Here is a 24,437-nt window from a genome sequence, read left to right as displayed (position 1 = left end):
GAGCTAGCCTGGGCCATCCATGTCAGGACATAGGAAGAAGACGACATTCTTTATACAAGAATAACTGGGGCACACTGTGCTGATGTAAACTGATACTGCTGTTTATACTTTCCCAGGAAAAGCCCAATCATCCTTGTTTTTTCTTCTACTGTAGAGGTGATCTTGCTGGAGAACACTATAAATCCATCCAAATACTGAATTATAAAATATTTAAAACATGCGAATGTAAATCATAAGGCAACATAGGAAATTATCTTCTCTGGGGATCCAGTGTTAATGAGTTGCTTTGAGAAAGGAACCATACGGTTTCAAACACAGACGGAATTTGCCTGGCTCCTCTGTAGAAATCCCTGTCCGATAAGTGAAAACACTTTCTATCTTTAGTTAGAACATTTATCCCATTTTCCAATGGAAAATGCAAGTTAAGTTAAATTAGCTTCCCCTATTTTTCCTTTAAAAAAGTACTAGCATTCTCTACTTACATGGCGAGACCCCAAGCAACCTTGGCGGTGGAGGAGGTGGTGGTGGTGGTGGTAAGGGAGGTGGTCTACATTGACAGATCTGTTGGCAACTGTCTGTAACTTTCTCTGTTACAGGCTTGAAGCATGACTTTTGAGGTTCACCCTGAGCAATCTGCAAATGAAAAAAAAGTAAAAATAATTTAGTGAATGCAAGTACCAGGTTTAAAAAACATTAACAAATACCTTCAGTATCTGATAGCAAAGGTGATTCATCCCTCTTTTCACGCACAATCTCTGTGGGCAGACTGAGAGATATCCTTCCCAAATACCTACACTAGCATTCCACCCTCTTCCATGTCAAGTACAAACTTCGCATCTTTATCTATGAAGCTTTCTCCAGTAGCCAAACTGTTTCTTTCCCCCTTATTTTCCATGAAGCCCTTGCCTTTGGTCTTCCATCTCCGCCCCCCCCCCCCCAATCTCCTGCTCTCTTTAATTTCTTTGCCCATTCCCCTTATGAATTCCCATTTAGGAATCTGGTTCTTGAATCTGTATGTGATGCCATTTCACTCAGCCTTCCTATCCTTTTTTAAAACCCAGCTCTTCAATGAAAGCTTTTAGATCATCCCCGTAACCTTTATCCCCACATATAAGCAAGCTAAAGTATACAAAACCATATTTGCTCATATTCATCCCTTTTCTATCCTTCTCATTCCCTCTCTTGTCTTCCCCTTGTCAAATTCACATTACATAAGACCTGTCTTTTCTGTTTATGAAACTCTGGATTGAAGGTGCAGCATAAGCAAAATGGACTGTGAGGTATGCTCACTTCTTTGGTTAGATTAATTGATTTAAAATATTTTGATTGATTAAATATGTGGCTTGAATGACTCAAGCAGGATTTTAAAAAATACCGTGGATTATTTTTAATTCAAGTATCTACAAAAACTGCAGATGGCAGGTACCTTCTTAGAAGAGGCATTCTTCTTTTCTCACCCAGGATGGAATGCCTCTTCAAAGACACATGTGTGACACATGCATACATAATCTAAAAACAAAACAAAAAAATACTTTTGTCCTTCCAAATTTTGTATGCATTTGCAAATGTACACATATTAAATAAATTTATCAATAAACTGCAATGCATATGATTAAATGACTAAAGTTCCCTCAGTTCAGTGACAGATCTGTAGACAAAATAAAATAACAGCTTCATTGTATTGGTTCTTGTAGGTTATCCGGGCTGTGTAACCGTGGTCTTGGTATTTTCTTTCCTGACGTTTCACCAGCAGCTATGGCAGGCATCTTCAGAGGAGTAACACTGAAGGACAGAGTTCCCCTCCTCTACTCAGACTCCAGCCCCAAAATCTCCAGGAATTTCCTGACCCAGATTTGGCAACCCTTTTCAGTTATACATAACAACAACAACAGTAATTCCATTGCACTCTGGACAAACATGGTCCTGCTACGAACATCTTCCCTTAATGGAAACGGACGTCACCATCTTAGTTTTCTTAGGAAGAAAGGAAGAGACAGGGGTAGAAAATGCATGCTTTCCATGCCAAAGAAGCCACATTCAACCGTTGGCATCTCTAGCTAAAAGATCTCAAGCAGCAAGTGTTAGGAAATACCATTTTCAGTTTCTGGATATGGAGAGCTGCTGCCTATCAGAGTAGGCAATACTGAGGCAGGTGGTCCAGCAGTCTTTGTATAAGACAGCTTTATATATATCATTTTTTTCTTGCCACAAAAGAACTTTCATTCCATGGCAAAAGACATGTTGAATTAAGTCTTTTGAAGGTTTCAACATAAGCTTGACTTCCTTAGCTATACTACCATGACTTCTACTGGTATCCTCAAGACGCAACATGGTTTTTCCTCTCTTAACTACAATTTCAATCTAGTTTCAAATCCTGTAGTAATAACAGCTAATGTTTCAGGTGGGAAGCCATGTTGATCTGCAGTCTTGCTCTCTTTATAATGTTACTGCAGTGCAACCGGAACTAGGGTTGCCAGGTCCCTCTTTGTAGCCGGCAGGAGGTTTTTGGGGCGGAGCCTGAAGAGGGGAGGGACTTCAATGCCATAGAGTCCAATTGCCAAAGTGGCCATTTTCTCCAGGTGAACTGATCTCTATCAGCTGGAGATCAGTTGTAATAGCAGGAGATCTGTAGCTAGTACCTGGAGGTTGGCAACCCTAACTGGAACACTTAACCATGTTTAAGAGAGAAATCCACATCTGAGAGAGAATGGACAAGTAAAGAGTACACATAAACCTATGTTATGTTCCTGCCATTAAGAAATCAACCAATGTTACATCGCAGACTGGAATAACTTAAAAGAGATCCTCAGGGGTATTTGCAGTATGAAATCCCTCTTTCTAAAATAAGGAAATGAAACAAATTGTGTGTGGTATGTGTGTGATTTGACAGAAGGAGAGAAAAGGGATCTCTACAAGGACTGCAGCAGTAGACATGTAAATTTTTATTGTGCTTCCAGTTCCCAGGAATACGGCAATGGATGTGATCTAAAAGGCATTAAGCATGCTTAAACCCACTGAAATCAATACATCTTAAGGACTACCTCAGTCTCCATGATTTCAGTAGGCTTCAGGCACACTTAAATTATTCTGGATTATACCCTGTAACTAAAATCATTTATGCACATGTTGAAATTTATCCCAAGGCAGCCCATTATTATGTTATTAAATTTAGGTATGAAATTAATTTCTATTCTCAATAAGGACATTTTTTTCTTTACTCACACTTAAGGAACGGTATTAGCGGTGACCTCCAAGGTCATTTTAGTTTAACATTCATGTGATTATTATATAATGTTAATCCTTTGAAAAGGAAACAGTGCATTTTCTTTTACCTTCTTGCTAACAGCATCAAAATTACTTCCATAGTATGTACACCCATCTCATCAAGTTGAAAAAAGGAGGAAGCTAACAAATCCACTCCTTATATGTAAATACAATGCACATCATCCCATATTTAGATGCAGAAATGAAAGAATTCTTTCTCATGCCTTGAAGAAAGCACATTGTACCTCAAATATCTAAGGATAACGTGCAGGGGAGAGGTAAGAGAATGGAAAAACCTATGCCTAGATGAACTGAAAAGGACTTCCAAATATTGCACGCACACACATACAACAGTATTTTAAATAGCTGGTCAACATCTATGATTTATCCACATAAAGTATGCCAACATTCCTCTTCTGCTTAAGCAATAATTTTTTAAAAGCTATTGCAGAATGTATCAAAAAGTTTGCAGGGACTTCTGAAATCTCCTTGAACACCAAGGACCAATTAAGATGTGATGCTATGTGCATATTATTGACTCATTAGATTTAGATCCTGCTCTACTTTATTAATTCAGAGAGGCTTACTGTGGTTTCCCCCCCTAAAAATGCAAATATAGTAATATATAATAATCCAAAAAGGGGTTACAATGTAAAAACATTAAATCGTTTGGGGGATAAAATAAGGCAATTTTTTAAAAGTGACAATTTTCAGGCATGAAGCTTTGATACTTTAAAAACAAACAAACCCCAAAACACACAACAGTAATCCAGTATGGTGTAGTGGTTAAGAATCTTAGACTGTGGCTGGGTGGATCCAGGTTCAAATTCCCACTCTGCTATGAAGCTCACTCTGGTGACTCATAAATAGGGTTATGCAAAAAAAAAAAAAAAAAAAAAAAAATTAAATTTCGGGTTTGGGTTTATTAGGCCTGGTTGTTGTTGTTGTTTTGGTGGGGGGGAACCTAGAATAAACCAAATTCCCATAACGGTAAATGTTCTGGGTTTACCGAAAAATTCAGGCCCATTATAATCTATGGGGAATTTTTCAAAGCTTCTGTGGGGGCATTTTTGGAGTTAGAGTCCCCAAATTTGCAGCATAGCTGCAAGGGACTCTCCTTAGATGGACACCAAAGTTTGGTGAGTGTTGGGACAGGAGGTCCAACTTTATGGGCCCACAAAGGGGTCACCCCCATCCACCAGGCGTTTGCGAGCCAAGCTGTCCATCGGTTTTCAGGTTCAGAAATTCAGGACTGTCGAGGACTGGCAGAAAGAGCTGACTGGCAGGCTGGCGCCTAAAAGTCTGGGGGCTCCCTTCATATCTGGGACGGATAGCATGATGTCCATGCAAATTAGCTTCCAAACTGAGGAAAAGGGCTTAAATGCAAGAAAGATAAGTAACAGAAAACATTTCTTTTGGTGGCAAATGACATCCTGTGAACAGTCCTTTATTGTGGTCATCAAAAATCTGATTTCAAGAGATTGTCACAGTGTGGGGAAATGAAGCCTCTACTCAGGGCGACCTTCAGTTTGAAAGCAGGTTTTCGGGAAGGGGGGTGATATCATCTGAAGTCTTGACCACAGGGGCTGTCTGGAGGAGATTGCTCATCCACGTGGGAGAGGGAGTCTCCTTTGGAAGCCTGGTGGTGTGAGCAGCTGTTGAAGCCGGTTTTTTAGTTGGAGGGTATATCTCTCGGGGCGAGACTTGGTGAGCCCCGTCTTTTAAAAAACTCTTATGCTTGATCCAGATCAACCCACTGAATGGTTTGCCAGACCAAGATGGCTCTGATTACACAACCCTGACCTCAAAAGGCCCCCAACTATGGGGCCCTAGCAAAACCAGTCAAAAAAACAATAGAAAAATGGGAGAAAGCACACAGCATGCATCTGAGCAAAGGCGAATAGCAAAATCCAAATTCCATTCTCCCCCCCCCCCTCGTTTTACGCTTCCAGAAGACTGGCCCCGGCGCGATAACTGTAATCTATCATGGGAACCAGGCTCAACCTGGTATCCAACAGTGCCTTTCTGATGTATATGTTTCAACCTGCCCACTTCCCCCCACTTGAGTCCTCGTACCTTTTCCTGTAAGTTGCTACTATACACCTTATGCTTCCCAAATAAACTGCTTCTTAGACAACTCTGTCTGGTCATCTGCTGATTGGGATTTGACAGGTGAACTCAGACCTTACAATAATTATTCGGCTTCTTTGGGAATCACCTATTCGGCTTAGGGAAATCCCCAGGTTTTGGTGTTCAGTAAAACCAAAACCCGAATATTGCAGAAACAGCTAATTTTGGGTTTATTTTCGGTTTGGGTATATTGATATGTACAACCCTACTCATGAGTGTTGAGCCAGTCACGTTTTCGGTCTAAGCTGTAGCACAAGATTGTTGTAAGGATAAAAATGGAGAAAGGGTGGGGGATCATGTGTGCTTCTTTGAGCTTCTTGAAGGAAGACCAAGGGAAAAAATAAATAACCAGAAATGCCCACAAGAGCCACCAGAGGCAGTAATATTTTGTGATAAATCATCACTAAGTGATCAAGAACGAGCTACATGCTTGTATACTCCCCCATCATCCCTCATGCTTTCTTCAATATGAATCCTCCCTCTCATGGCCTTTTAAAACATGCAACCAGACACAAAATGTACAGTTCCAGGGGGACGATGTACAGTAAATAACGATGTGTTTCAAAAATCCAAGCTATCAAAAGTTGTATTTTATTAGTTGCTATTTAAAAAGTGCCTGATAACAGTATGAAAAGCTAGAATTGGCAAATCTGGTGGGAAATTCCTGGCTATTTGGAGACAGTGACTCCAGAGAGTGAAGTTTGGAGAGGGAAGGGAGCCCAGTGAGGATATGATGCCATAGAGCCCACTCTCCAAAGCTACCATTTCCTCCAGGATGACTGTTCTCGGTAGTCTGGATATATCAGGTGTAATTTCAGAGCATTTCAGGCCCCACCTTGAAGCTGGTGCAAGTTACACAGGCAAGATTAATCCCTAGACCCTGACTACTTTTCCCATTGCTCTTCCCCCAGACAAGACACTCTCTGCATATTCCACCACTATTCTCCACAGAAAGTTCACCAATATTTCAAAGGTGGAAGAAATGGAAATCCCATTCCTAACATCACATGGGAAGTTACTGATGCCTTGATAAGGGTGGTGATGCCAGAAAACAGCCAACAGGACATTCTTAACAGTAGGGCTGGCAATTGACGTGATATGGAAGGCAATCTCCTGCTGCCACCTCCTAGCTTCCACTGCTGCTTAAATGAGTGTGAGAAGGGAGATGCAGTCAGCATGCCAATGTTTCTTCCGGCTAAAATCCAGAAGTGATATCAACATGACATCAGCATGAACAAGTCATGTCAGACTAACTTTATCTCTCTTTTTGAGAAAGTTACTACCTTGCTGGATCAGGAGAATGCTGTAGACATAGCTTATCTTGATTTCAACAAGGCTTTTGATAAGGTTCCACATAATATTCTTGTTGACAAATTGGTAAAGTGTGGTCTGGATCCTATAATTCTTAGGTGAATCTGTAACTGGCTGACAGATCGAACCGAAAGGTGCTCAGCAGTCCTCAGATAGGCAGAAAAACAGGATGATTATCAGGTCCATGGTAGGTCATCGTGTATGGCCAGTGGGCTATGTTCAGGTTGGCCAGTCACAAGTGGTGCAGTTCTGCACTATGCAGACTCCCTCTTAACCAGGGTTTACAAATTCGCTTTGAATCTGGGTTCCACATCTTGATTGAGCACCTTGGTTAGTGTTATACATGGTATGCATCACTGCAGATGGAACTGTGAACCATTAGGAAAGGAAAATTCATAGAGAAGAGGGGAGGCAGGAAAAGGAGGGAGTATGTGGGCCTGCAGTTAGCTCCCAATGCCTTAATCTTGGTTGCAAGACTGGCAGTGTTATGTCTACACTGGTCCTCATTCATCGAATTGGGTCTGTTGTTGCAAATTCTAACAACAAATCTGCTTGCCCATACAGGCATACTTAAATTTCTCTTTGTAATAGCTCATTTGGGTTCACAAGGCTAAGGAGAAGCCAAAAATAACTCATTCTAATAATTGTTAGCCAACATTGTTGTTCTAAGGGCAACCAATCCAGTCTTAAGGGAGTTAGATGAAAACACCAAATATTAAATAGCCCAAGGTTTCATAGTGTAACATTCTATGAAATTGGAGGGATGATGGACACAGTGTGGGTTTTGGTAAGCTGAAGTATAGAACATAGGAAAATAGCACCAAACGGTGCTTGAAAGAGGTGCTGGAACTGAGGGCAACTGGAACAATTAGTATTCGGCGCTACTAGTGTAAGACCTTGAAAAGGTTCCAAGTTACATCAAAATACTATGTTTTGTCCCACAAACATGAAAAGGCTCCCATTAATATTTTCACAGGGGGAAAGACTGTTTAAGAAATGAGCGTCTTAAAACAAAACTGAACATCTGATATTATTAGGAAATGTGGGGAAAGTCTGTTGCTCTCACAAAGTATGATGACTCACACGACGTGTAATTGCTTTTTTTCTTTCTTTCTCTAGTAGTGAATGTACAAGCTGCCTTTCTGCTTGGCAGATTAGAAGGCAACAAAGCTTTGCCCTCCAATGAAAGATCTGGCTAAATATAGGTCTGTCACAAATTTTCCAGTTCATTTTGCCTTGTAAGGGCTAGACTGATATCAGACTAGTTTTCATTTAGCTTCTTGCACCAAAAAAGACTTCTTTGTGTAAGGTTGTTCACAAACATTTTTTTTTGGGGGGGGGGGTATTTCTGGACTTTGCTGCCTGGAAAGTATTGTCGGTCTTTTTAGTGTCAGTTCCTGACAGGGGAGGAAATGGCTGTGAACTTTTGTCCCTTTACCCTCCCAGAGGCCGGGTCTACACATGAAGCAGAATGAGGTGGAAGGGAACCGAGGTGATAGGCCAAACTGTACACTCCAGACTGTAGTGGAAGGATTACATTGTTCAAAATTCCCCTACATTAATAAGAGGGGAAAACAGCACAACATGTAAAGGGCTAGGACAGAACATTTTTCTCTACAATGCCAGCATGATGTAGCGGTTAAGCAGTGGTCTCTAATCTGGAGAACTGGGTTGGTTTCCCCACTCCTACACATGAAGCCTGCTGGGTGACCTTGGGTTAGTCACAGTTCTCTCTGAACTCTCTCAGCCCTACCTACCTCACAAGGTGTCCAGTGTGAGGAATGGAAGGGAAGGCGATTGTAAGCTGGTTTGAGACTCCTTAAAGGTAGAGAAAATCGGGGCATAGCAGGGAAAGTGCTGGGCCACAGTGTTTCTCCCAAATGAGTTAGTTTCCTTTGTGGAGTGACTTCTTGTGTGCAGGGAGAACATTTCAAAGAAGCATTCCTGCCTGTAGTTTGAAGCAGCCTACTACCTCATTCCCAAGGCAGCTCCATGTGTAGACCCAGCTTAAGTGAAACAGCAACATGCAACTGCAGATAAGGAGGAGCCTAAAAAAGACACAATCCTTGCTATATCTACACAAATCAACCCCCTTACAGATTAACCCACCTCACACACACACTAGTATGCCATGAGCAGAAAAAGGAGCGCCACTCCGGGGGTCCCTGTTCTGCCCCCATTGAGTGAGTCATGTCATTTATGCTCCGCATTATCTTAACACGTCATCTTCCAAGCACCAACTATCATTTCAGCAACACATTTTTACAGCACATTGGCAAGCAGGTGTGCTTGTGTGAGGAGGAAAGCAGGGAGACACGCAATAATCCATCTGCGCACTTCGCAGCTGAAGTTTATCTCGGTATGTGCGTGACAGCAGGCGATTACTCTTCAATCTGCGTGAATAGTCTCAATGGCATATTTTCAATCCTGTGCAAATAAGATAAGTGTGTGTGACAGATTTAATGTCTTCTTGTGGGTTCAAGGCAGCTTCTGCCAAGCAGTGTGACAGTAACACCTTGTTACAATTCATAGTGCCCAATGAGACGAGAATTTGGTTTTGTTCTCACTTCATTCCACTTATAAGTCAGAAGCCTCTACGATTCAGCAAGGAACCTTCGATCTGGTCCTATTGAATAGCTGCCATTATTAAAAGAAGCCGAATCCTACAAGCATTCATTGATGCAATTGCTTTGTTTGCAAATATCTTCTCTGTGCCTATTCATATCACACACACTGTGAGCATATGCCATTCAGATCCCATCCACATACACACCATGTCCACAACACATTCACTCACACAGCCTCCTACTGCCTTCTCCTCACATTTTTGCTCCATTCTCCATCAATAGCTCACACAACCATTTCTATCCCTAAGCACTTCCTTGCAGCAAATGAACGCTGATAACCAGGGAGGTGGTGAGGGGGTGGCTGCCTTGGCTCATTCATTGGCCGGATAAGAGTGCTCAAGGGACCAGATCAGGCTCTTGGGCCTTATGTTTGACACCCCTGTCCTATAGGGTTGCCAGGTCCCTGTTCACCACCGGCAGGAGGTTTTGGGGGCAGAGCTTAAGAAGGTGGGGTTTGGAGAGGAGAGGGACTTCAATGCCATAGAGTCCAACTGCCAAAGCGGCCATTTTCTCCAGGTAAATTGATCTCTATCGGCTGGAGATCAGTTGTAATAGCAGGAGATCTCCTGCCACCACCTGGCACAATAAGAATTTGTTGATTCACAATAAGAATTTGTTGATTCACAATAAGAATTTGTTGATTCACAATAAGAATTTGTTGATTTCTAATAATATTCGCTCCTGTACTGATTTTCTTATCCTCTGGATATTTGTACAGAGGTGTCTTTTTTCCTCCACCACCTGGAGGTTGGCAACCCTACTGTCCTAGTACATTCAGTAAAACATGGTTATCCACATGCTGTTAGTACCTAGCAGGCATGAATGTTCTCGAAAAGTCCATAACACAGTAAGAGGGGCTAGATGAGGATCAGGCAGACTGAAGTTTAAATCCCCACTCTGCCGTAACGCTCAGTGGGTATCTTGGGATAGTAACCTATCTCACAGAGTTGTTGTGAGAATAAAGGGGTGGGGCATGCGTGCATGTGGGGCTGGGTTCTTAAAGGGAAGGTTGGTCTTAATATAAAATAAACAATGTTGCCTTGAGCCTGGCCTTGGATGGGAAAGGTGAGATAGAAGTCTAATAAATAGCAACAACAACAGCTTTAGGACAGAACACTTGTTTTGCTAAGTGAAGCAGGTGCTCTGGCAATTCCGATCTACAAACTTTTTACAGCAGCTCACTCAAAGTGGTGGGGAGGAATCAAGATAGGAAGAGAGACACATCTGTGTCTAGCTCGTTTTTTTGGGGGGGATTTGCCTTTTTTCAAGTTACTGTGCCTTTAGTGGAGGGAGGGGACACCAATTGACAAAACTGCAGTTTGTCTGCAAAGTTATGTGTTCTGTACTTTAATCTGACACCTGTTTTGTATCTGTATATTTATGTTAAGTACTCTTGCCTTGAAAACCATATGGCATTGCCGTAAGTCGGCTGCAACTTGACGGATCTTTCCACCACACACTCTATCTCCAAGAGCTCATCCACACTGTGGCATTCAAATCAGAATTCTGACAGCTTCATTTCATCATCACTGTGGCAGATTCATCCAAAACGTTTTGAGCCAGAACTGAAGCCTCAATGCACACTTCTGATGGTTCTTAACCCTTAATCCAGGGGTGGAGAACGTCAGGCCCGGGGGATGTTTAAGGCCCACGAAATAATTTGGTCTGGCCCTTTATGGGTCCTGGCAGAACTCTAGCTCAGAAGAATCTAAGACTGGCAATCCAACCCCTTCCGCGGACAGGAATAGCCTCTATTCAAGGTGGATGTGAGTTTATTTTGCCAGGAAGAGGAACCTTTTTTCTCCCTAGCAGAAGAGTTGTTAGCTATGAAGCTGCTAGGACCACCCAATAAACTGTATTAACCCTTTCCTACCCAGGCCATGGAGAAACTTATTCCCTCTGTACTACAAGCGGGCTGGGGGTGGAAGTGGCAACAATGGAGGGGTTAAAGGGGGCAGGGCCAGAATGCGTGGGGCCCCCAGTTCTTAGCCAGTGTGTCCTCATTTCATCCCTGCAGGTGGAGGTAGCAGGAGCCGGCTGTAGAACCTGGCCCTGACCATGCGGAGCAGGAGCAACTTCAGCGAGTGGCTGGACGGCTATGCCTGGGCTGGTGCAACAAACCATCCTGTGCCACCAGGTAGGCGACTGTGCCACCAGTTAGATGCCTGCCTGCTTGCCCGAGCTGAGGGGGTCATCTGGAGCAGCTGCCTGTTTGGGGCTTGGTCGGCTAATTTTTAAGTTGATAATTTTATATGGCCCGTCAATGATGTTATAAATATCCAAATGGCCCTTGGAGGAAAAAAGGTTCCCCACCCCTGCCTTAATCCATGATCATCTCCACAACTAAACAACATTATTGTCAAATGCTCCACCCTTAGTTTATTTATGTATATACTTATATGCTGCCCTTCCAATGATCACGGTAGCTTCAAGGCAGCTTAGGAAAGAGCCTGCACCCCCCCTCTCTCCCCCTCTCCCCCTCTCTACATACAATAACATTTCAAAACTACATAATAGGCTGAATTGACCAGCTGCTACCTTGTTGAATGCCAAGACACAAAATTTTGTCACTTTAAAGGAGGAAGGAATATATAAAAGTAATCGGGTCTGCCTGGAAAATGGAATAAGATTGGACTTATGTATAGATACTGAATGTCCCTATGCAAACAGCAATGCAATAACAAATGGTTGACTGTTTTGACTGTGTCCAATTGGCAGAGGGCAAATATATTGACAGTAAGGGATACATGTGTATCTCCCTTCCAAAAGAGCTGATGGGAAAGCATTAAAGTGGGCCAAGGAGAAGGCTCTTTGGTATTTAAGGAATTCTAAAAAATATAGTCTGCTGGAACAAAGTTTTTTCCATGGTTCCCTACCACCAGATAAGTCTGCGTCTACGCTCCCTCTACTTGAAGGGCTATATCTCAGATTTGCTGTTTAATTATATCTTTGGCTCCCATAAATCCAAGATGGCACAGGGCCAGGGATATAAACACTTTGGAATGCAGTTTTCCTCAACAGCTTAGGAAAGAACCTGATCCACAGGACAAATAAAAAAACAGACAAAAACACAGCCATACAACCTTCTGTCAAAATAATACCCTCCTGACTAAAATGAACTCCATGTTCACCTACAAAAGTGGCCTTACATTTCTTACAGAAGACAGACAGCACAAGGGCAGGGAGGGGTAATGGGTCAGTAGAAGAGCCTCTGCTTTGCATGCAGAAGGTCTCAGGTTCAATCCCTGGCATCTCCGGCTAAAAGGCTCATGTAGGTGGTGAGGTGAAAGACCTCTGCCTGAGACCCTGGAGAGGCGTTGCCAATCCAAGTAGACAATGATGTCCTTGATGGACCAGTGGTTTGATTCAGTATAAGGCTGCTTCATATGTGGGCACTCCATACCTCCTTGGGGAAAGCACTCCATAATGCTGGAGCTGCCACCATGGGCCCATACTGTGGCCAAGCAGACATTTCCAAAGGACGATTCAACCAGGAAGAACCCCTGAGAAGATCCTGAGGTGCCAAAGCAACTTATAAGAAAGAAACAAGCAAGTTAAAAAGGGCATACATTTATTTACATTTATTTGTTTATGTTATTTATAGTCTGCCTTTCCCATTGGATCTCAAGGCGGATTACACAGAGTGAGTCAATACAATCAACAAGATGGGGCATTCAATAAACAATGAAATAGGATTTGGGTTGCAGATCCAACCCAAAGTCTAAAAACAGGACAAAGCACAAGTGTTAACATGAAACATTAAATGATGCAAAATTCCATAATAAGATCCTAGTTTTAGCATACGATACACAGTGGTACAGACCACAGTCCCCACCAATAATTTATCCAAATAACTTTGTGAAGCCGTTTGTAACAGTGCTACCCTATTACATGCATAGAAAAGACCTCTTGAATAATTCTGTTTTGCATAGTTTGCAGAAAGCCAGGAGAATGGGAGCCTTCTTGACCTTTTCAGGCAGGCCATTCCACAAGTGTGGGGGCTACAACGGAGAAAGCACATGTATGGGCAGTTGTTGACTTTGCCCATTTACAGATTGGCACCTGCAGAAGGCCTGGCTTGGATGAGCAAAGCTGTCATGGTGGAGCATAGGGGGAGAGATGGTCTCACAGATGTGGTCCAAGGCCATGAAGAGCTTTGTATGTGAGAGCCAATACTTTAAATTGAGCCTGGTAACTGATGGGCAGCCAGTGGTGTGACTGTAGAATGGGAGTGATATGCACACGCCATCTAGCTCCTGATAATAGCCGAGCTGAGGCATTCTGCACCAACTGGAGTTTCCAAATTGATTTTGAGGGGAGACCAATGTACAGTAGTCTAGTCTCAAAGTCTTTGTGGCATGGATTCAGATGGCCAGATCAGTTGCATCAAGGTAAGGGGCCATTTTTTGAGCTAGGCTGAGTTAAAAGAAGAAAGCCTTTTTTGCAACTGCATTATCTTGCTTCTCTAGCAGTAATGTTGGGTCCAGTATAACCCCAAGGCTCTTAACTGAGTCGGCAAAGGTCAGCTGAACCCAACTGAAAGTGGGAAGCATGTCATTCAAGACCTCTACCTTCCCCACCAGCATTACTCGTCTTTTCATGGTTTCGTTTCAAATTGTTCCCTCTTAGCCATTTAACCACAACAGCCAGGCAAATTATATATATATAATATCAATATGCAAATGATCAATATGCAAATTATATAATTTGCATATTGATCATTTGCATATTGATCCAACCCCAAATCTACAAATGATCTGGCCTAAGGGCTTTACATAAAGATTGAAGAGTACGGGGGATAGGATTGTGCCCTGTGGAATCCCACAGGATAGGTCCCACACTGATGATAACTGATCTCCAATGGCAATTCTTTGGGTCCAGCCTGTGAGGCCGTCTGACAAGACAACTTTATATTTGTGGGTTTTTTAAATGATACATCGATCTCAAGGATAATCTCCATAAAACCCTTGCACCTGATGGCTAACTCCTTAGGACGGATTCCTATTCACTGTGTGCAGAATCAGGATTTTCTCCCTTGGGTGGGATGAGCAGCACAAAACCACTCTTCTTTTCATGATATCATAAGCCATTAAGAATCTCTGTACCTTACCACAAAGAAAATACTTAAGACTCCCTTGACATTAACAGACTTGGGTAGAAAAATTTAGTCAAATAATTCAAAAGTGAGAAAAAACATAAAGGTTATCTGTGTAGATCAGCCAACAATTACAGCTAAGAGTGATGATACCTTACTTTAATTAACACAAAAAGAATTCTATTTTTTTTTTTGCTTCAATGCTCAGATGTGCCACTACGAATAACTCAGAACTGAAGGAGAGAGGCAGCTACTTTTCATCCTGATGTCGCTGCCAAAAAAGACATACTGAGCCAGATGCATATTCTCTTCTGCCTGTATTTGAGCAAGAACAGTTACAGACAGTTCCACGGTAGCATTTCTACTCTTCCTGATGCGAAATTACAGAAGTAAAGAGTGAGATTCGAGTTCAGAAGCACCTTTAACAAGACCAACAAGATTTCTAGGGTATAAGCATTTGAGAATCAAAGCTCCCGCTATTGGATACAAGTAAGAATGGGGATCCCTGAGCCCTTATATCCCAGTCAGAAGGTAGGAGTGGTGTTGCAAAGAAGGGAGTCAGGATACAAAGGTACAACGCAAAATGTAATCGGCTCTATTGGAGCAGGGGAGAAACGCTTTGGGGCAGGTGTGAAGGAAACCGGGAAGCAGTTACAGGACTTTTGTGCTCTAGTGGAATTATGATAAAAGCAGGCCCAATGCAAGCTACCACTTTGGCTCCTGGTAGTAGGGATACCTACCATCCATCTGAGAGGGTATTTACTCAAACCAATAGCATTCATTCTCCCTGAGAATTATTTTGAATAGATAATTGATAACTGACCATATTTGAGTTATCATTAGGCGGCTATTTTCTTGAAAGAGTGAAGAAAAGTACACTAAATCTTGGCAGGAGAGAGAGCACCTTTATGGCGGTGCAAAACATGTTGATTCCAACAAGAAAAGGCATTACCTGCTCAAAAAGCTTTCCATAATTTACAACAGAAAGAATCATTCTTTGATTGCAAAATCAGACTGACAAGAAGATAAGACAGAGGGCATGCCTAAACTGGGTGGGGCAATGAGATGGCAGAATGTTGGGGTGGCAAGAATAGACTGCATCCCTTCACACAGTGTGTGTGTGTGTGGGGGGGATTCCAGCTTCCTTCTGCCCCATAAATTCCACACACAGAGAAAACAAACACAGCAAGAACAAATGTTCTACCAATTCTCTTTGCATGCTGTCCTGGTTTTCTATTTGCCTAGAATCTTTGAACACAGAGGAGGGTTCTCAAGTATCCTCCACTCATGATCTAAAAGCGAGAGGTCCATCTCAGCGCTCGCCCTCCTCATTCCCCTTCCTACGTGCACCTAGCCTTTCCCATGAAATCCTAGGAACTATCATCCTGTGTAAAAGGAATGGGGTGGATGGAGAGGTGTAGAGCATATGGGGACTCGAACTGAGAATTCTCCTGATTGGTCTACAATTCTCAAGATTTTCGTGACAGACCACGTGGCATAAAACTGACAGACACTTGTGATTAAAACATGTTCCTACATCACAGAAGACAAGGAACAGTGGGAGAAGTTAGATGAGAAGGGCAGAAGCAGACAAAGCTGTGAAGAACTATGGAGTTGGGGGTGATGAAACCAGCAATGGCTTTTCCTGGAATCTTCTAGCCTAGGGTTGCCAGGTCCCTCTTCGCCACTGCCAGGAGGTTTTTGGGCAAAGCCTGAGGAGGGCAGGGTTTGGGGAGGGCAGTGACTTAAGTGCCATAGAGTTCAATTGGCAAAGCGGCCATTTCCTCCAGGTGAACTGATCTCTATTGGCTGGAGATCGGTTGTAATAGCAGGAGATCTCCAGCCATCACCTGGAGGTTGGCAACCCTATTCTGGCCCCATACCTTCAATCCCATTTTTATGCCCACCCTCAGATCCTACAAGGCAGGAGTGCCAGAGATGGTTTTTAAGTCTCACAGCCCAGCCTGAACTGTCCTCAGACAAGTCATGTGGCAGCAAGTTCTCCAGTGGCTGCTGCCAGGCCTGGCCCCAATTAGTCCTCTCTCAAAGGCCAAAACAGACCCGGAAAGGGCCCTGCTCCCTCACCCAGATTTTTAGTAACAGAAATCAAGGCTTAAAGGTTTGCATGGTTGCCTAGCAACATCCACTGAGGGCATTTGTTTCTTAAAGTTGCCGGTGCTGCTTCTATTATTTGGGGAGCCCTATTTTTAAAAAAAAATATCCAATTTTTCTGCAAACCCAGGGTGTTTTTCAGATTTGTAAAAAGATCTGTTTTGTCTATTCACAGCTCCAGTCTCTGGATTTAAGAATCCACAGATTTGGCCACGTTGAGAATAAACAAACAAAATGTACATATGTATATAAATAAACAAACAAATAAACATGCCCTTCATTGCTGTGATTAGGTGTATTTTTCTGTTTTACCTCTCTTTGGAATGGGTCAGTTCAACAAAACACAGATGGCAACATATCTGTCATAAGCATTAGACCACGAAGGCAACAAAGATGGTGAGGGGTCTGGAGACCAAGTCCTATGAGGAAAGGTTGAAGGAGTGGGTATGTTTAGCCTGAAAAGGAGAAGACTGATAGGGGATATGATAACCATCTTCAAGGACTTGAAGGGCTGCCATACAGAGGAGAGTGCCGAGTTGTTTTCTGTTGCCCCAGAAGGTCGGACCAGAACCAACGGGTTGAAATTAAATCAAAAGAGTTTCTGTCTAGACATTAGGAAAAAAATTCTAAGTTAGAGCGGTTCCTCAGTGGAACAGGCTTCCTCGGGAGGTGGTAAGTTCTCCTTCCATGGAGGTTTTTTAAGAAGAGGCTAGATGGCCATCTGTCAGCAATGCTGATTCTATGAACTTAGGCAGTTCATGAGAGGGAGGGCATCTTGGCCATCTTCTGGGCATGGAGTAGGGGTCACTGGGGTGTGTGTGGGGGAGGTAGTTGTGATTTTCCTGCATTGTGAAGGGGGTTGGACTAGATGACCCTGGTGGACCCTTCCAACTCTATGATTCTATGATTGGCTGTAATCAAGGGCAGAGAGTTTCCACACATTGTGGCTGGCCTTGGTAGCCAATTATTTTTTGCCATAGCAAATGAGAGTCAGCTTTCTCCTTTCCTGCTCCCTGTTATTCCTCTTGTAGCACCTGCCCAGCAAGGAGCTGTAGCCCCTCACCACCTGTCCATGAGGCATCCCAAAACAAGACATGGAACTCCCCTTACTGAACAGACAGAAGACTTTCCCTGATGGTTTCTGGGATCACATTTCTAGCCACCATTGATGATATGACAATCATAGACTGAGCTTGCCAGGAGGAGAAAGTGCTTGTTCCTCCAATAGTTGCTTAAAAATGAGAGGTTTGGCAGATGTGGTTTCTGTTGGTGTAGCAGGACTGGAACAGGATAAACAGCACCAGCTGAAATCCTCTGTTGTGAAATTTTTTAGGCTCCCCCCTCTCCCTCCCAATGGCCACACAGAACCTGGCAGAATCTGTAACATGGATCTCAGCAAAAAAGGTTTTGGTTTGGGACAAGGGCAGCTCAAGCACCATCTTCTCCCATATATTCCTGCCTGGGAATTAAGATCACAGGGAGACGCCCTCCTGGCTGTCCCACCAATCACAGAAGCTTGTCTGGTGGGCACATGAGAGAAGGCCTTTTCAGTGGCAGCCCCACCATTATGGGACAACCTCCCCAGGGAGGTGTGCCTGGCCCCCTCACTTTCGATCTTCAGGAAGATCTTCAGAAGACAGTTTTATTTAGGACTGCGTTAAGTTTTTATTTATTGGCAGTCCTCATTGTAGATTTTAAATTGTGGTCTTTTGTGTGCTATTTATAATCATTGTTTTATTTATATTTGTAAGCCACCTGGACTTCTGCAAAGCAAAAATGCAGCTAACAAATGTTTTAAATAAATAAACATCTCATTTGAAGGCAGCACGGTGGCTGACGTCATTTAGCAACTAGTTTTGCTTAATCCGCTTGCACGGGTGGTTTGTCTTGAGAGCCTACTGAGGGTTGCCAACTGTCCTGGAATAAAATGTCTCATAACGGGATGTTATCTACCAGGATATATTTATCTCCATGCCAAGACAAGCTTTAAGTCCCCATTTCTGCATCTTAAGCCTCTATTAAAGGGGCAGGAAATTTTCTCCAGGCCAGTTGGCAACACAGTCAATTATGCATGTAACAGTGGCTTTCATCTGGATAATGCTGGTTGCTAGCACTGTATATGGAAGATGCAAAACAAATCTTCTCAAGGTATAATGCACAGAAAGGCCCACCTTCTGTCTTATTAACAACCATTTACAACACTTCTATATACTTTGAGGCATGTGTAAATACTACACATTTTGAGGACCAAAGGGCAAATATATAATACCCCCTGGCAGATTAATGTAGTTTCCTGTGCTATAAAATTATGCAATTCAACCATCTAATTTAATGTGTTATTGACTTTCACATATATCACCTACAAAGCTTGCATAAAGGGTGCTTATGTAAGTCATGGCGACCGACTGATTGATTGGAGGGTGTAGGTTTCAAAACGCAGCTCTTTTCACATAATTACATTTGCTTTTAAACGTACACAGTTTCAATTACACAAGCTAGTTTAGCCACCCAGATTCCAGAACGAGGCGGGCGGCAGAATGAGATCCCGATTTTGCAGTTGGATGGCTGGCAGATCTTTAAGGCAAGAGGCACAAAAAGAAAGTTAAGCCAAGAAAGCCTCAACAACAAAATGTGGATCCTGCCAAGTTTAGCTCAGAGGGAAAGGGCAGCATTTCCCCCCTTTTGTACGTACAGTACTCAGGTTATCAATTACTCCCTTCGACACCCAAGTTATAAGCACAGTTATCAAAAAGGTACATTTGATTAGGGCTTTTACTCACTGCAGTCGCCTGGATTGGAAGAACCCAGCCTTATTTACTGGAGGTGCATTCTTGCACAACATTAGACAGCAGAAATACCACTGACGTCACACAGATTTAACAGTAGTACAATTGCAGCTTACACTATTTATTGTGTGTGTGTGTGTGTGTGTGTGTGTGTGTGTGTGTGTGTGTGTGTGAGTGTGTGTGTTAAGTGCCGTCAAGTCGTTTTCAACTCATGGCGACCCTATGAATCAATGTCCTCCAGAGTGTCCTATCTTTGACAGCCTTGCTCAGATCTTGCAAATTGAGGGCTGTGGCTCCCTTTATAGAGTCAATCCATCTCTTGTTGGGTCCTCCTCTTTTCCTGCTGCCTTCAACTTTTCCTAGCATGATTGTCTTTTACAGTGACTCGTCTTCTCATAATATGCCCAAAGTACGACAGACTCAGTTTAGTCATTTTAGCTTCTAGGCTCAGTTCACTATTTATTACCCCTGGATGTATCTGCAGAATGATCACTGGTTCTCCATATATTACTACCTTGCACCGCAAATCAGGAGTCTGAGAGATGGCAAAGCAGATTCCACCTGCATCCAGTGGTTTCATAGTAGCAACAGACACAATGCCAAATTGCTAACAACATTAGGCTATTGGAGAGCTCTTGCTTTGCCTACATACAGTCGTTGGACTTTGACGCCAGTGCATTAGAAAAGAATGACGTCCTGCCCTGTATGGAAAAGCTGGATTTCATAGGCACCAAGCTCAACAGTGCTGACTATTTGAATGGAATGGTAAAGGCTCGAATTCTTTAGAGCATGAACAACTTGGATTGTCATTAATAAGGCAGCTACAGCTATAGATAATGTGGCTCACATTCTATTTGAGAAACCATCCTTTCCAAAGGAGAAATTTCTAACAAACATATTTGCATGTAAAAATACAAGATACATGAAGGGACATCACACACACATATACTGAGCACACCAAATGATCATAAAAACACATCTGTCGCTGCTCACTGTTTACTAATTCATGCATCACAAAATGCTGCCTCCCCAAAGTGCCAGGTTGGTTTGTTAGGTCTCTGGGGTCTGGAATACTGGCACTGTGTTAATCTGCACTTGACTCATAAATGGAATATCTGTTTATAAAAAGAACTGTAGAACTGTACGGTGTAGAATGCAATCGTACCAGGATTTTTGTTCCAATTGTGAGATTTCTCCACTTAGGTCTCCAAAGTATACAAGGAGAAGGACACTTCTAAGGACTCATGGACAATCCTCCGCCTACACCCCGTACGTAACATAAAACCAGGCTCTTCTATCATGGAAACATGAAGTAGTTTTCAATGCAACATATTGATCGGCAAGCGAAAAAGCCACCTTCCACAGCCACTAGCAGTCAGCTTGACAGGAAAACAGAAACAAGCAAAGATGAGGGATTCCATTGGTGCAATATTTGAAACTCTAAACCGCACATTGTGTCTGAACAAGAAAATCTTAAAACCTCTAAACTGTTCTGGACCACAAAAGAATATTACACATCATCCTAAACCAACAGTCTCCAGTGGCAAGATTTTCTAAAGCCATCCTTGTGCAAAACATCTCTCCTAGGGAAGGTTGCTCCCTGGGCCCCTCACTTCACAGCTGATATGGAAGGAATCTTCCTGAGAGCCATCCTAAATCTACTTTGTTTTGTTCCCAGTGCTTCTTCTCCTGCCCTCCAGTGGGTTCTTTATGGGAGCCTTTTAGACATTTAGAAACCATAATCAAGTTCTCACTTAAGCAGCAAGGCTCTGCATCCTAACTTGACAGTAAATAGTACCGAAATTATTTCATAGTATTTATTATTTCTCAGCAAGCACAGCTGAACTTGGACAGCAAATGCTCCCCACCCTCAAAAGTAGTAAGAGCTAGTTCTTTCAGCCTAAACCATATTCCCAAAACGCCTTCTCTCTTCTAGCTTTTTTGTTTTTAAAAACCTGATTTCTGAACCAAAAACAGATCACATAAGTCAAGAAAATTAAACTTCCAAGTGAGCAGCTGCATGGGACTGCAGCACAGCCCCAGTATATTGTGTTGGATTTGGTAGACCAGGATTCAGATCTCCACTCTGCCACGGAACGCTGCTGGGTGACCTTGGGCCTTTCACCCTCTCTCTTTCTCTCTCAGCATAGTCCAACTCATGACGCTGTTGTGAGGATAAAATGGAGGTGCAGAGAATGAGGGGCTTTGGGTCCCCATTAAAGAGAAAAGCACCGGTTTCAATACTCAAATACATTTTCAAAAGGTGAAAAAGGGCTGTGGCAGTGCAGGCCCCAAATTACACTTGAGAGCATCTTTGCACCCAGATCTGCCCTATTCTGCTCACATCAAAGGTGATGGATATTAATTCAAATTGCAAAGGGGCATACAAGCAGGGGGCGAAGGATCTTCCCTCCACCAGTGTGGTGTAGTGGTTAAAAGTGGTGGTTTGGAGCAGTGGACACTAATCTGGTAAACCGGGTTGGTTTCCCCACTCCTACACATGTAGCCAGCTGGCTGACCTTGGGCTAGTCACAGCTCTCTTACAGCTCTCTCAGCCTCACCTACCTCACAGGCCTTTTATGCAGGGACGTTACCCTCAGAGGTTGCCTCACTCTCCCCCTGCATTTTCCCCACATTTTCAATATTCGGGCTAAAGCAGCATCTGGAAAATGCGGGCAAAATGGTGGGGGAGAGAGAGGCAACCTCTGACGGTGGCAAAACGCCTGCATAATCAAAGGGAAGCCCCGAAGCAGTCGGTGGGGTGGGGGTGACCGCAGGTAATGTCCCTTCATAAAAGATCACAGGGTGTCTGTTGTGGGGAGGGGAAGGGTAAGTGCTTGTAAGCCGGTTTGATTCTTCCTTAAGTGGTAGAGAAAGTCGGGATATAAAAACCAACTCTTCTTCTACCTGTGACTTCCCCGCCCCCCTGCAGTTCACGCCAAGGTTTGTATGTGTTTCCCCCCCTGCCAATTGTGCTCGCTTCTGATACCAAATCAGAGTATGGAGTAAAGCGCCAGAAGAAACAACTATAAAGTAAGAGAGTTCCACACACCCTTGTACACACCTCCATTTGGCCTTTTAAATTACACTTTCTCTCTCCCCGCCTCCGCCGGTTTTACACATTAATCAAGAAGATGCACATTTAAAAACATGGGCCTGCCTTTGTCATATATAGTTTGTGCCACAGATAATAACTATGGCAGCAGGAGCTGTGGTACTCAACTGATTTCATGCTATGGATATGAAGGCAATGCCTACACATAGCAGAGAAACAGAACCGCCAAAGTGAGAACTAAAGATCAGAGCTATACAAACCAAACCTCGATGCATTTACATATTTATTTATTTCCTGCTTTTCTCCCCAGCCGGAACTCAAAGCTGCTTAGAACATCATTCTCCCCTTCTCCATTTTCTCACAACAACCACCCTGTGAGACGGGTCAGGCTGAGGGTTTCTGACAGGCCCTCAGAGAGCTTCCCAGGTCACCCAGACAGCTTCCATTCTAGAGATGGGGATTTAAACTCAGATTTCGCTGGTCTGAGACGCTATCGACTATGCCACGTGGACTCTTGAGATACAGTCCTACATCATCCAGTTCCTATTTCTGCAACATCATAAGCAACACCAAGCAGCCCGAACACAGAAACGAGCAGTTCTTCATTTTTTAATACGCTGTATCCCCAAACCCGCAATCACTGCTTCCAGGTCACTACATCTCCCCTTTCCACACTGAGCATCTCAAGTCAAGCCACTACTGCAGCAGCAGCTGCTGCGTTCACTTGAGCAGGCAGACCCCTCCAGGGTGTGATCCCATTTTACACTCTCCAACAGCAACACTTGACTCACTTCCCTTCTGGGCTGTCTGCAGGGTCAGCCTGCTTCCCTCCAGAAGTGAAGTCGTCCATTGCAAAAGTTGCTGGTGCCTGAGCCGGCAGCGCCGGTGCCAGTCTTTTTTGCGCCCTAGGCAAGGCTAACTACTTGTGCCCCCCCCCATTGCTAACCAATTTTCAAAAACAGATGTCTTGTAGAAAAAAATAAAAGCTGGTGCATTCCTACAAAACTTTTGATAAGACGTTATAATTATTTATTTCCAATAGCACTCTTGTGGTACTTACCTTAAAATAAAAAAATAAAAATTGACAGTTACGTTTTTTTCTAAGAAACTAATCTGTTTAAAATGGGTGCCCCTCAGGCCAGTTCTGCGGCCCTCTGAGGTCTGCCCCTAGTTCGCCTTAATGGGAGCACCGGCCCTGGGTCTACGTCCTGCTTGTAACCAAGAATAATAACAGAAGGGCAAGAACTTCTGCGGTAGAAAACTATTTCTCTTCTGCTTCTCCTGAGAAGAGCAGATGGTACGCGGGCAGGAAGGAGTCCTGCGGGGGAAGGAGTCCTGGCAAAAGGGAGGGACGGAGGGAGGGGGGGCAAGGTGTTACCTGAATGAAGCCCCAGATGGGATGGAGGGTCCAGTGCAGCAGCAAAGAAGGCCAGAAGCAGTGGAGGAATAGCAAGACTTCTCGGATGAGCATCACTCCTCCGAGCGCAGGGGGGGCTCCTTCTCCTCGCAACCTGGGTAACTGAGGGAGAGAGGGAGAGAAATCGGACAGCAGTGGCACCGGATCGCACCCCATTCCCAGGACGCCGGTGCCTCCCCTCCCCGAAACCGTGAGCCCGGCTTGGATCTGATGGGAGTGGGGGGAGAAAGAGCTCAGCGCGGCAGCTGCCTCCCCACAAACGAAACAAACAAGCTCCCCCTCCACGCACTTACAACATATATATATTAATATATATACACACACACACACACACACACATATATACATATATATATATATACACACATACACACACACACACACACAAATATATATATATATAGGAAAGAAACATTTAGGAAAGACAAGGTTTTGTAAATATATACATATATATATACATATATATATATATGTGTGTGTGTGTGTGTGTATATATATATATATGTGTGTGTGTGTGTGTGTGTGTGTATATATATATATATATATATATATATATATATATATATATATATATATATATATTTACAAAACCTTGTCTTTCCTAAATGTTGGAGACGAGCCTAGCCCCCCCTCCTCCTCC

The 24,437-nt window shown here is 43.3% G+C and overlaps 1 protein-coding gene across 2 annotated transcripts in view; it reads right to left on the bottom strand.

Annotated features, from left to right (window-relative positions):
* Positions 1-23,959, bottom strand: part of PRIMA1 (proline rich membrane anchor 1) — a 73,859-nt gene extending 49,900 nt beyond the window's left edge. For both annotated transcript variants that reach the window (XR_008933367.1, XM_056851665.1), the window contains exons 1-2: positions 23,759-23,959; positions 483-633 (exon numbers count right to left, since the gene is read on the bottom strand). Coding sequence is in view for 1 of the 2 variants with exons in the window: in XM_056851665.1 (XP_056707643.1) it covers positions 483-633; positions 23,759-23,953 (346 nt within the window). In the remaining variant the exon portion in view is untranslated. The remainder of the gene's footprint in view (positions 1-482; positions 634-23,758) is intronic.
* Positions 23,960-24,437: the final 478 nt, after the last annotated feature.

This window comes from Euleptes europaea, chromosome 6 (assembly GCF_029931775.1).
Source record: "Euleptes europaea isolate rEulEur1 chromosome 6, rEulEur1.hap1, whole genome shotgun sequence".
Taxonomy (NCBI): Eukaryota; Metazoa; Chordata; class Lepidosauria; order Squamata; family Sphaerodactylidae; genus Euleptes; species Euleptes europaea.
Note: the sequence above shows the minus strand (reverse complement) of the source record. Positions and strands in the feature narration are given on the sequence as shown.